We start from the raw sequence: 14594 nt of genomic DNA, 5'->3' as shown, positions 1-14594 counted from the left end.
TCATATATATTCTTATGTGCCCATGCAAGAAGTTATACGTGGGACAGACCACATGGAGCTTAAAAGTTAGAATTAACAATCACAGGTATAGCATAAGGAAAGGTAAAGTTGATTTACCAGTTTCTAAACATTTTATTGAGTGTAAACATTCCGAGAAGGACTTGAAATTTATGGCGATTGACTTTGTACCAGCACCAACAAGAGGGGGTGATAGACTGGCATTATTGAAAAGGAGAGAAATGTGGTGGATTCATAAGTTGGATTCACTAAGACCAAAGGGCTTAAATGTAGATTTTAACATTATTTAAAATATGGCAGAGAGTGCATAACCAGAGGTGCCACATAGAGTTTTGACTCTGAATCCTAAGGCGGTTACACACAGTTTTGGATAGGGTACTATGTATAATGTGGATATTATTTTTACAATTTTTTCTGTTTGTCTATTCTTATAGATTTAATTCAAGATGAAACATCAAGGAGAAGACATTACCTGCTCTGTGTAGATCATCTGTATGGCGTTATTCTAGAGATCAATAAACTTCAAGAGTTATGCTTAGAATATGTGCCTTTCTTGAATATAATATGGTATTATAGAATTTGAATTGGTTCAGTGTGCATGCATGTCGGTTCCCCTCTCCAACAGTTTGATGTGTAATGGAGAGAGAGTCCCCCTATACAGTTGGTGGGTGACTCTGTCTCAATACACATTTATTTTCTTTATTTCTTTATTTTTTCCAAATCTCTTTCCTTTTTTATTTCCTTTTTTTATACTTTGTCTTTTTATTATTTCTTTTTTATTTATATACCATCAATGGACAACCCAGACCACATTGAGTGTGATTGATGCTGCTATGATAACAGAGAAGCTCCAATCAAGATGTAGGTGGATAGACGGAGACATGTTGGGACCCTACAATCCCAATGTCACTGTCCCCCGGTGACAGACATCCCTTTGGAGATCAGAGATGACTCTGAGGGATGAAAGTCCTACATAAGAGGAGCGGTTCTGAGATGTAAATGTAAGGTGTGTCTGGGTATAAAATTGTCCTAAAAAAGAAGGGATCCTTATAAATAAGGAGTGATATTTATTTAAAAAAAAATTTTTTCATTTTTTTATTTATTTATCTTGCTTTATGTATTTTTTTATTATAAAAATTTAATTTTTAAATTTTTATTTATTTTTTTATTTATTTATTTATTTATTTTTATTTTTTTGTATTTTTTTATTTATTATTTTTTTTATATATATATTCTTTATTTTCTTTATCCAATACCCTTGTTGGTTAACGAACTGACCTTCATGCACTATTTATATAGATTCGGTTAATAATAAGTATACATCACAAGTCTTTATGGAATAACTTGTATTCAGGTCTGGCATATATCTTTATAATATCCGCCGCGCCTGTTTTCTGCTTTACACCAGGGCTGATCAGCACAGGTGGTAACCAGGACAACGGGTGACGCTTTCAGTGCAGTAGTATGCGGAAGTGATCACATGACCCAGGGTTAGTCACGTGACTTGTTCGCGCGACAGCTCTAGACTGGGACCGCTTCCTGCACAGGCGCATCGGTGTTTTTACCCACGCCACTGGACGCCATTAAACAAGTACAGAGCGGGTAAGAGTCAAACTCCCCATTTCATTATATTATATATGTATAATTATATCATACAGCTGCTATGTATCAACATAATGTTAGTGGAGCATTCAATTTCGAGCGCTGCTATGTTTTAAAACACTTATATGCACTAATATGCACTAATTTGCACTTTAATATATGAAATATGCACTGAAGATCTATGATATATACACAATGGAAGATGTATGTACACACTGTTTATAAAATTTTAATGTTTTTATGTAATGAGCACTTAATTGAAATTTGTATGATGTTTAATGCACATGGGTATTTAAACTCCCTACTGATGTGTGACACTAAGCTTGAAAATGGCTCCATAGGAGCAGAAACGTTGCTTGTACTGATGTGACAGGAATAAATCAACACTTTTTTCACCGTTCTTTGGAGTGCTGCGTTATTGTTGGATCATATATATATATATATATATATATATATATATATATATTAATGCAGGTATACTGTACATACCATAGAGACAGACCATACAGCTCTTGGAGACAGATGGCATGGCCCTGCTTGATCTAATTCTCTTTGCTAATAGGTGACAAGAACCTATACTGACCACAGTGCTCTCTGCTGACACCTCTTTCTATGTCAGGAACTGTCCAGAGAAGGTGGGTTTGCCATGGGGATTTGCTCCTGTTCTGGACAGTTCCTAAAATGGACAGAGGTGTCAGCAGAAAGCACTGTGGTCAGACTGTAAAGAAATTCAAAAAGAAAAGAACTTCCTATGGAGCATACAGCAGCTTATAAGTACTGGAAGGATTAAGATTTTTTAATAGAAGTAATTTACAAATCGGTTAAACTTTCTGGCACCAGTTAATAAAAAAAAAAAAAAATTCCACCGTAGTACCCTTTTAAGGTGACCATACACTCTAGGATAAAGTTGGCTAAACACAGGCTCTACCGACTGTCTAAGGTGTTGGTGGAGAAAAGGATTAGCTATATTGGATTTTTACTACCTGACCCTTTTTTTTCTAAGAGTTAAAGCTGGCGCCAGAGCTGCAGCTTACCCCTCCCCGTAGGCCACCCTGAATATTCATGTGTATGGGGAGTTTGGGAGAAATTTATTAAAAATGCATGGACACCTATAGTGGCTAAGGAATTGGACCAAGGGTCCTGGAAAAGAGTGAAGAACTCATCAATGAATACCTTTATCTATTGTAATAAAATCTGGTGCCATAATGTGAGGTAGTGTTGGGCGCGAATATTCGCATTTCTAATTTTTATTGCGAATATCGCAAATTTGCGAATTCGTGAATATTGCGAATATATTTACTATATTTTCAAAATTGCTAATATTTGCTTTTTTGCATATGCGCATATGTGAATATTCACATATGTGTATATTCGCATATCTGTATATTCTAATTTGCGCATATTCGCATATGTGAATATTTGCATATTCCTTCTTTTCACTTGTGGGCCAATTAGAATGATGCAAATACACTTGTCAGAGGTTATCAACAACATCCCTGGCAACCAATAGTAAAGTTGCCCACCGCCTCACTGTTTTCTTCCCCGAATATGCGAATATGCGAATATTCACATATGCGAATATTCACATATTTGAATGTGCGAATATAACGAATATGTGAAATTCGCGAATATAGGATGAATATTTGTCTACATATTCGCAAAATATTGCGAATTTGAATATGGCCAATCCCGCTCATCACTAATGTGGGGATTATTTTAATATGTACCGTGCTGCTCCTCAGAAAAAAATATATATCACATGTGTAAACCAGCTGAAATAAGCCAGTTGTCATTCGTTTTATTGTAATGGTGCAATAGCACATTACGCTCAAAAAAGAACTTTGTCCCACTGTTTCTATTATAAAATTACATTTTGTAATCATTCTCTGTGTTTCATAATAAATACATCAAATCACAGAAAGCTGAGAAGAATTATTATTTGGATCAAAAGGTACATACCATCTCCTAAAAATTGCAGTAAGGCTAGATCGATGGGCCGCTTCCACTTGGAACCTTTTTGGAGAGCAATGCCATAACCCGTGGTAGCAAAGACTTTCCCACTACCAATAGTCACTAGCTTACACCCTTCATCTTTCCGAGCCATGTAGTTCAGCACAGCTGCATCATAAATGAAAGCATCAAGTTTCCTTTAAAAAAATAAGCAAAGGAGAACATGAAAGACCGTCAACAAGTATTGTGTTATTTAAAAGGGTCCCTGCCATCAAACTAAACTTAATATATTGGGGGAGATTTATCAAACCTGTCCAGAGGAAAAGTTGCTGAGTTGCCCATAGCAACCAATGAGATCACTTCTTTCATTTTTGAAAAGGCCTCTGAGAAATGAAAAAAGTGTTCTGATTGGTTGCTATGGGCAACTTTTCCGGTGGACAGGTTTTGATAAATCTCCCCCATTGTTCCTTAATTGTAAGACACTTGCTATTTACTTGCTATTAAAGGGGTACTCCACTGGAAAAAAAAATTTTTAATCAACTGGTGCCAGAAAGTTGAACAGGTTTGTAAATGACAAAATCTTAATCCTTCCCGTACTTTTCAGCTGCTGTATGATCCACAGGAAGTTATTTTCTTTTTTAATTTCCTTTCTGTCTGACCACAGTGCTCTCTGCTGACACCTCTGTCCATGTCAGGAACTGTCATGAGCAAGATAGGTTTGTTATGGGTATTTGCTCCTACTCTGGACAGTTCTTAAAATGGACAGAGGTGTCAGCAGAGAGCATGGTGGTCAGACAGATAGGAAATAAAAAAATAAAATAACTTCCTGTGGATCATACAGCAGCTGATAAGTATGGGAAGGATTAAGCTTTTTTTAATAGAAGTCATTTATAAATCTGTTTAACTTTCTGGCACCAGTTGACTTAAAAACATGTTTTCCAGTGGAGTACCCCTTTAAAATTCTCAACCTTTATATGTTTTTATAGAGACTGAAAAAAACAGCCCTTAGGTGGCTCTGTTCTGTTCCCTGCCACAAGCCAAACAGTTAGTTTGGTCTCCTCCCGGCATGGCAGAAGCCCAAATGCGTGCAGGGCATGACGAGGCACAACTCTCGCAGGCTTCAATGATGTCGCGCCTGCTGCGCCACTTTTTCCTGCTGGAAGCTCACACAATGTGAGCAAAGGGAAAGGTAGGAGCTTTTTAAAGCTCGAAAAAAAAGAATTTTAAGGACCGGAGGGGTATTATGAGTAGTTAGAGAATATAATCTGAGTTATTTTAGAAAATATGGTTTAAAGACGGGTACTCTTTAATATGGTGTTTCTTTCCATAAAGAAACATTTCTGACATTAAAGAACTTGATTTCTGCTCATATCATGTATTTAAAGTATATTTAAAGTATAAAGTACAGCTGTAGGGATGTAGTACTAGAGTTACCACAATGTAGTTTAGGATTATTATATCCTTTAGCTCTTTACCACTCCAGGATTCAGTAAGGCAGTCCCACAATGAATGCCATCAACTACTAATATAACATTTCTGTGAACCTCTTGACTTGGTGTCTTCAAAAACAACTACAGAGATTGATACAGGAATGGATGACATAAATCATAGGGCAACTGTGGCTTCCATGTTGGTATGCCCACCAGGTAACATAATGTACAGGAGCAGGGATCAAATATATTTTAAACAATTCAGTTTGGTTTCTAACAAAGTCATCTTTTTTTGTGAGATTTAGACCGACTCTGAATTAATCTCTACTAATGACCATTCTGTGGACAGCACTATGTGTTTGGAGCAATTTTATGGACACCACTAAGGAGCTTGCACAATATTATGGATAATTTTGTGTGGTGGGCATCAGGGAATAGACAATTCTGTGATGATTTCATAAATGTACTGACTAGGAGAAGATAAAAAGTACATAATTTGATGCTTTGTACTATCATTTTGCATCTACTCCCTACCATTTTCCCATTCAGGATCAGGTAATATACTATACAATGATGCTTTCTATTACTACATGAAATGGGAACATTGTGGTGCTAGCAAATTACCTGGACAATGTAGTTTTCTTTTCTTTCTTACAGTCTACAAGATCTTACAGTGTAGAGGTACATTTAAGTTAGGATACAATAAAAGAAACTGAACTGCAAACCATCCTGTCACTCACCCAGTCTTAAGATTTTGCAGGGCATCTTCCACATGTCGTTGGTTATATTTGATCATGTAAGCATGCATATCTGGGTAGTTACTTCTAATGTTCTTCTCCGTGCTCCCATTGGGTACTGTACCAAACTTCAATGGAGGGTACTGCTCATGAGGTCTCTGAAACTAGGATAGTAAAAATGCAAAATATTATAAAGTCATAGTTAGTGTGTATACCACAGGACCTTATATACCTAGTATAAGTAACTTGAGTACATCCCCTCTCTTTTGTGTGTCATAGTGATAAAATAAAACATTCTTTCATAGTTGTTTAACCTTTATTGCTAATGCTGAAAACTGTTTATTGCCAATCACACTCCTCTATGAAAGTAATTGTAAATGTAATATTGCCCAAAATAAAATCACTTCATGACTTTGCATGACACACCATAACCACCTCAGTGATCTAACTACCATTAAAGATCATAAAGCCAGATCTGGAGTCCTTTACCAGCCACATTGTAGGCAATGAGTGATCGTAGCAGAACAATAACAAAAGTAATTATAGAAATTCACATCTCATTTGCAGTACATGAAACAATTTAGCCTTGTGAGATATTACCCTTTCCCTCCCTGTACTGTAGTAATATTACTTTAGAAGTTACATTTTTGACTTTTTCCTAAAGCACTTCTTCCTGTCAATAGCAGCTCTAGGCTGAGATCTTAAATTCTAATACATTTAAACATCTTACTTATATAATGCAAAACTTATTTTGTATTTATTATAAAAAAAAAAAGGAGAAGAATAGTTTTTCGGCATACTATGTTGAAAGGGACAGACAGAGATTGCTGTGAGCTGGAGAGCGAAGAGCCTTACTACCCTTTTCTTCTAGCTCATTTTAATTATTGGTGGGGGTCTCTGCACTGACAAGTGACTTGTTTATTTTAATAAAAAGGGATGCTTTAAGTTAGCACTGGATATGGAGACTATTCTGAGCCAACATTTATAAGTAACGATGAGCGAAGTTTTGAAAAATTTGATTCACTCGATTCGTCGAATTTTCTGAAAATATTAGGTTTGGTCTGGTGAATCTGTATTAAAGATGGCTATTTCTGGCCTACTGAGAGCCTCAATAGGTGTAGAACAGTTTGCTTTGTTCTAACACGCATAGGGAGTGTGTTGTATTAGTGAAATAATACTGTTATTCAGTATGGCATGCAGATTACAGGTGTCACTATTTGAATCACTGCAGCAGAGCATCTGAATGTGGCAGCAGGGAGACCATATAGCGTCAAAATTGAAGAGAGTAAATAGATTTTTTAATGTAATTTTAATTTAATTTTATTTGAATTTATTTAAATTTTTTGAGTACCCATTCTGGTGAGCATCAAGCTGGCGGTTCGCCGCAAGGCAAGCTATAACCTATTCCAGCCCACGCCTCTCACAGCCCCGCCTCCCCCCTCCCACTCTCTTACTCTTTTGTGGAACTGCAAATGTTTAATTTAATCAGCAATGGTTCATTGTGATCGCTCCAACCTGTTTCATTGGATTCTTGTGATAATTCCACAGCTACTAAATGATGTCAATGACCATAGGGCCTCAGTCTTGAAAAGATTACATAGATTTTTGGAAATTGAAATTTAAGATTTTGAAATTGAAATTTAAGAATACACTCCCAACTTTCAATGTCCCGGGCCCCACTGTGTTGTTACAAAGGACCAAATTTCACAATGAGTCACATGTCACATGATGGCACAATGACTGAGCCAGGAGGTGGCATCAGTATGAGGAGACCATACAGTGACTAAATAGCACAGTCTGGAGGTGGATTAAGCATGAGAAGATCCTATAGTGGCTGAATGGCACAGCCTGGAGTTGGCTGAAGCAGGAGGAGACCATATAGTGGGTGAAATACAAAGCCTGGAGTTGGCAGCAGCATGAGTAGAACATATATTGGCTGAATGGCACAGCCTGGAGTTTTTGGCAGCATGAGGAGACCATATAGTGTCTGAATGGCACAGCCTGGAGGTGGCGGCAGCATGAGCAGAACATATAGTGGCTGAATAGCACAGCTTGGAGTTTGTGGCAGCATGAGTAGAACATATAGTGGCTGAATGGAACAGCTTGGATGTGGTGAAGTATGAGGAGACCGTATAGTGGTTGAATGGCACAGCCTGAAGGTGGCTGAAGCATGTTGAGACCATATAGTGGCTGAATGGCACAGCCTGGGGGTTACTGAAGCATGAGGAGAGCATATAGTGGTTGAATGGCACAGCCTGGAGGTGGCTGAAGCATGAGGAGACCACATAGTGGTTGAATGACACAGCCTCGAGGTGGCAACAGCATGACTAGAACATATAGTGGCTGAATGGCACCGCCTGGAGTAGGCTGAAGCATGAGGAGACCATATAGTGGCTTAATGGCACAGCCTGGAGGTGGTGAAGCATGAGGAGACCATATAGTGGCTGAATGGCACAGCCTGGAGGTGGCAGCAGCAGCATCAGGAGTCCTGAAAGTGACCCGGTGATAGAGTGGTGCAGAGGATGGCAGTACCAGTACTGATGAAGGTGGGTGAAAATAGGTCTCACGCGGAGGAATGTTTGAAACTGAGCAGCACCTTAAATCTGTTTGGCACTATCCATATTTGTGAAGTGTTGATGTGGCACCATGGTCAATCTACTCTGATGCATCAGGCATTCATGGGTGGAAATCCTGGTTGATCCATGCCTGATTCATCTTCACAAAGGTCAGTCTCTCCACATTTTTTGTGGACAGACGAGTTCTCCTTGGGATGACTATGACCCCCGCCGCACTTAACACCCGCTCTGATGGCACACTACTGGACGAGTAGGACAGCTTTTCCAGATCAAACTCTGCTAGTTGTGGCCACAAATCAAGTTTGGCTGCCCAGAAGTCCAGCGGATCTTCAAGTTGTGTTGGCATGGGCATGTCAAGGTGTGCCACCACCTGCTGTTTCAGGTCCTGATCCAGGTCTACCTGCTGCTGATGAGTTGCTTCACTATGCGAGTGAAGAAAGCTACCCATCAGTGACTGTAGATTTAGGCTGCTGCTGATGAAGCAAGTACTGCTCCTGCCACCCCACCCCTCCAGAGCAGCCATGGCAGTGGAAGGTGGGTGCAGAGAGCCCCCCAATTCAGACCTGCGAGAGGATGGACGATGGCGCCAATAGGCATCGGCAAACTGACTATATAGGATGTCTCTGTAGTAGATCAGTTTGCCCTCCCTCTCAGTGGGTGTAAAAAAGGCCATTATTTTGTGGCGGTAGCTAGGGTCCAAAAAGGTGGAGAGTCAAAAGTGATCCCGCTGTGTGACCTGTCCAAGTTGGTGTTGTGGCTGTGCAGGAACGACATTCACCCAGTGAGCTGTAAAAGACATGTAATTTCCCTGACCATAGTTACAGCTCCAGACATCTGTGCTGCCGTGCACTTTGGTACACACCGACAGGCTCAAGGACTGGACCACCTTCTATCCACAAAATTGTGCAGGGCTGGTACTGCCTTCTTCGCAAAGAAATAGCGGCTTGGCACTCTCCACCTCGGCTCGGCACAAGCCATCAGTTCTCTGAAAGGTGCAGAGTCCACCACTTGAAAAGGGAAGGACTGCAGCACCAGTCTCTTGGACAGGAGCACATTCAGCTTCTGCGCCATTGGATGAGTGGGCGCATACTGTTGTCTCTTGGACATGGCTTTGCCGATGGATTGTTGGCAGAATGACTGACAAAAAGTAGGAGGAGCAGGAGCATCTGGAGCGACAAAAGAAGGGTATGACACACAGCTCCCTTGGGCTGAGGTGGTGGAACCTTGGCTGGCTGAAAGAGGGAGCAGCGTACCACTGGGGGATGCAGCAAGCTGGACCACTAAATCAGAGCCATGGTTCTCCCAGGTCACTTTATGGTGGCGCAGCATATGTTGACGTAGGGCCGTGGTGGCAACATTGGGACCCTGGACAATCTTCACCTTCTGCCAACATATCTTGCATGTGGCTATGTTAACCTCATCCGGATGCTTGATGAAAAACTGCCACACCGCCGAGTTGCCGATTTTCTCACCAACAGTACGCACTAATGAACTGCTACTGCCTCCGTCTCCAGGAACCCCTGTTCCATTACCTCCCGGGAAGGTAGGCTGCCGCGAAGCAGGTGGTCTCCCCCGGGCACGTTTGGCTCCAGAATTTCCACTTCTGCCACCATGCTGACTGCCAACCATGCTACCAGCTTGCTGGCTCAGCTGCTGCCTCAGGAGCAAACTGCAACCCTCTTCTCATGATGATGATGAAGCCCCTTCTGCATCCAGCTTCCAATTGCGATCAGATTCATCTTCATCAACAAGTGCTTGCCTGTCACCGATGTCCTCAACAGTGTCTGCTTGGACCCTGAATGCTGGCAACACCACCTCCCATGTCACTCTCCTCATCACTACTTGCCCGCCTAGCGGAGGAAGCGGCGGATGTCTCCTCCACTTCTTGGCTGGGCAGTAGCTGCTGACTGTCCTCTATTAGATCGTCCTCACTGAATAGTTGAGCTGAACCCACAGCATAAGATACTTCTTTAGGGGAGGGAACAGCATAGGACAGAGGCAATGGGAGGACAGGGACTGCTCCCGGGCCATGCCAACTGAGGGTTGTGTCTGAGGAACCCACCAACTGTTGACTGGGGTATTAGATGGCACTTGTGATGAAGTGGATGACCGTGTTAACCAATTGATGGCGGCAGATGGGTTGCTGGTTGAGACACGACCGCTAGCTGATACCGGGAGCTCAGGCCTCTCGCTGCGACTCCTGCTGCCACTCGCCCCTAGTCTGTTACGACCTCTGTCTGTGCCTGATGAATTTAGGCCTCTGCCACTCCTCTGTGCACGTCCTGGAACTTCTCTGCCTGTACAATACGCTTCCCTACGCTTAAAACAGTATTTATCTAGAACAGCAGCAGGTCTGTCCTTTCATACTAGGCCCTTGTGAGTTTAACAGGTACAAAATAGTACACTACTTACATGTTTGTATGTGGTATGCACTTATGAGGGCAGAAAAATGTGCTACAGTACGCTTAAAAAACATATTTTAGTAAAACACCAGCCGGTGATTACTTTTCCCTGGCCTTTCACAGTATCTAGGCCCTTGAGAGGTTAATAGGTACAACATAGTACACTACTTAGATGTACATATGGGGTATGCACTTATGAGGGCAGAAAAATGTGCTACAGTACACTTAAAACAGTACAGTACAACACCAGCTGCTGAGTACTTTTGGAAAAAATATAGAAACAAAGAGGTCAGTCCTCAGTGTCTCACCCACATCTGTGAGCATGTGATGGATATCTGGTGTAAATAATGAAGCCAGTTATAATAAATACACTATTTAATATACAGTAATAAAATGTTAATAAAAAATTTCTCTAAAAGTTACGCCTGCGCAGGGCCCTTGCAGTAAATAGGCTCACTTAAGAGAATATATTAGTACAATTCTTTATAGAAATGGTGATCTGATATATTACTGCGGTTCGCCCTTATGTAAATTGTTACATGTAAAAATCATGCAAAGAAAATACATAAAAATAGACTTGTAAAAAATAATAATATTGTCAAAAAAAAAATAAAGTCTTGTAGTGGAATAGCCTGTAAAAATAAAGTCCTGTGGTGGAATGACCTGAAAAAATAAAGTCCTGAAAAAAATATAATAAAATGCAGAATCCAATTAATTCCTAATGTTTCCAATCCTTTGGATAAATGATATGTCCAAATTTGATACAACAATATTATTCCCAGCAGACACTGGATCTTTAAAATGAAAGTGTCTGAATGTATATCCTGTTTGAAGGAAAACTGGGCACACTGTGCCACTCACCACCCTTTGCTCAGATGTTCACAGGGTCGCTACTGTACGCTTAAAAACATTTTTTTTTGCACAACACCAGCAGTACACAACAGTGCTGCAGCACAAATAAGCTGTGTACTAAACCCAAAATTGCACTCTGTTAAAGACTATTAGGAAAGGACTGCTGGGTATGTATTATACAGACTAGTATAACCAGCAGATGATTTGTTGGGGAACAAACACACAGAATTGAAAAATTATTCCTGCCTCCTCTGCTAAGGTTTATGAAGTTGAGGCAGCTTGTTGAAATGTATGATTCAAAACATAGCTCTCTGCCCCTCTCTGTAATACAATGCTGTAGGAAGTGACTGCGAGGTTAATGGCTGCAGTAAAAATCCTTTTCAGTGAAAAAAAAAGCACTGCTCTCTGTCCACCAGAACACTGATGTGACTAGGATGTGAAACGCTGCTGGAATAAGCTTTTCTGTGTAACACACACAGGCTGTTCATCCTATCTCTCTGCAGTGTAATGAATAAAGTGAATATGGCTGCTGATTATATAGGGCTGTGACATCACAGGGGTGTCTGGCTCCTGCATGTGATTCAGGGGTTCCTTGCCCCATGTCCTAACATGTGGATCCGCCATTTTAGATGCCCTGGAGCATGGACCACACTAAATGGAGTTTAATGAAGCGATTATCGCAACAGAATCGCAACGATATTCACATTCGTTGCAAAACAAATTTTTTCCTGAAATTTGTAACGAATTTGGATTGGTCAGCTTCGATTCGCTCATCTCTATTTATATATATGAACAATGCATTCAGAAGTTTTCATACACTTTCACTTCTTGTAATGTTGAGGCCTTGTGCTAAAATAAAAAAAATCTTGTTTTTCCCCCATCATTCTGCACTCAATAACCCAAAGTAAGAACAGAGCTTTAGATTTTTTTTCATAAATTACTAAAAATAAATCACTAAACTTTTGCATGGACATAAGTATTTGCTAAGGTGTATGAAATTTAGCTCTGGAGAGGCCTCCCTTTCTTTTGATCACCTCTGAGATGTTTTTTCACCTTAATTGCAGTCACCTGTGATAAATTCTGATGACAGGATTTTGATAGACACAGCCCTGTCTATATAAGGTCTTATAGCTGACAATTAATATCAGAGCAAAAACAAAGCCATGTGCTGGAAAGAACTGCCCGTAGAGCTCAGATACAGGATTGGGTGGAAGCACAGATCTGGAGAAGGGTACACAGCAAGTTGTGCTGTTTCCATGTTTCAGTATCTGGCTCAATTTATTGAAAAAAATAACCATTCATAATTATCTTTGCATTATTTCCAAATACACACATTGGCCAATATTTACTATAGCTAATCCGCCATATCCGGCAATCTCAGCCAAACTCTCGACAAAAACCCGTCTTAAAGGACTTCTGTCACCTATTACGTATTTGAGACACTTTTTGATTACTTTTCTGCCTCTCCCACTAAAGGGACTTTGCCTCATGGGAAAGGGTCATGGCTTAAATGGGTACTACACCCCTAGACATCTTATCCCCTATCCTAAACGAGAGGGGATAGGATGTCTGATCGCGTGGGGTCCTGCCACTGGGGACACCGCCATCTCGACTGCGGCACCCCGCTGTCATCACTGCACAGAGCAAACTCGCTCTGTGCATAATGACGGGCGATGGTGATGTAACGGCCCCGCCCCCTCAATACAAGTCAACGGGAGGGGGCATTGTGGCCGTCACAACCCCTCCTATAGGCTTACATTAAGGGGGCTAACCATGATGTCACGATGGGGTGGAACCGTGATGCTCTGGCCCCTGTATCGCCCGTCATTACGCACAGAGCAAGTTTGCTCTGTGCAGTGATGACAGCGGGGTGCCGAAGCCGAGATCAGACATCTTATCCCCTATCCTTTGGACAGGGGATAAGTTGTCTAGAGGCGGAGTACCCCTTTAAGGAATGCCAAGTCTGGCACATGTTAAATTTTAAAAAAATAAAAATATGGTGTAAACTTATACTTGCAGCCTTCAGATTCACCACATTCATCAGTCAGTCTGAGACACCTTGATGAATCTGGGGGATTTAAAGTGTGTGTTTCTAAGTTTGCATTGTCTGTTGTGGCGGACAGATTGGTAAATCTGGGTCATTGAGTTTCACTGGGTACAATTCCTGAGTTTTGAAGCATGCTTTGTATGGCTCAATTCTCATTGTGGCTATTGAAATAAATGAGTGTCTAAAATGTAATTGCAAAAATAACTATATATGGAAACAGCAAAACAATTTTCTAATCTATCATTCGTTTGGGAAAATATAATGTTGGACTGAGGTTACTCAAATATATATCCGAGCAATACTAAGGATAATTATCTGACTATCTTAGCCAGATGCTGCATGTCTCACTGGTCCAGAAGTGGAAGGTGTAGCTACAACATAAGTACTTTGTTTGGGCTGCCTGAATTATATGCAGCTTTAGGTTTCATCATGCCATTGTGCACTCTGGTTTCTTGCAAGTTAATGCATATTGCACATAAGGGTTATTTTCCTATAATGAAATAGAGATAAACACCCTCTAAAAAACATTCCTAGAAGAGGAAGAGATTCCTAGGAGAGGAAAGCAATTCAAGTGTTAACCATTTCCAGGTTTTTCAATAATGGATATGGAAGACAAATTTGTATCCAGCTCAGAAAATAGAATAAATAAGATTTATCAAAAATTACATCTGAATCTTCTTTTTCATGAGAATCAGAAAATATTTTATTCCATACATAGATTATAGTATAAAAAAGTTTTTTTAGAACAGATACATGTATGGACTTCCGGTTCTGGAGCGGGCATGTGAGGCACACGGAGTCGGAGCTCCTGCACCCCGTACCTCATACCCGCACCGTACCGGCCTCCACGTGAACTGTTCACACTCCAGCTGACAGTGAGAGGTCCTGGAACGCAGAGGGAAAATGAAACCTGTCATCTCTGGTCAGCAGGCGCAGGATCCCCCGGGAATTCGGCAGCCTCCTTCTCCCTCTTCCCTGCA

At 40.8% G+C, this 14594-nt stretch overlaps 1 protein-coding gene across 5 annotated transcripts in view; it reads right to left on the bottom strand.

Annotated features, from left to right (window-relative positions):
* The window catches only part of GRIN2D (glutamate ionotropic receptor NMDA type subunit 2D), an 855799-nt gene that overhangs the window by 69380 nt on the left and 771825 nt on the right, over nucleotides 1-14594 (bottom strand). For all 5 annotated transcript variants that reach the window (XM_056544763.1, XM_056544766.1, XM_056544762.1 and 2 more), the window contains 2 exons: nucleotides 5741-5901; nucleotides 3580-3767 (listed from right to left, as the gene is read on the bottom strand). In XM_056544763.1, the coding sequence (XP_056400738.1) occupies nucleotides 3580-3767; nucleotides 5741-5901 (349 nt within the window). The remainder of the gene's footprint in view (nucleotides 1-3579; nucleotides 3768-5740; nucleotides 5902-14594) is intronic.

This window comes from Hyla sarda, chromosome 10, assembly GCF_029499605.1.
Source record: "Hyla sarda isolate aHylSar1 chromosome 10, aHylSar1.hap1, whole genome shotgun sequence".
In the NCBI taxonomy this organism is placed as follows: Eukaryota; Metazoa; Chordata; class Amphibia; order Anura; family Hylidae; genus Hyla; species Hyla sarda.
The sequence above is the reverse complement of the archived record's forward strand: the minus strand, read 5'-3'. Positions and strand labels throughout refer to the sequence as shown.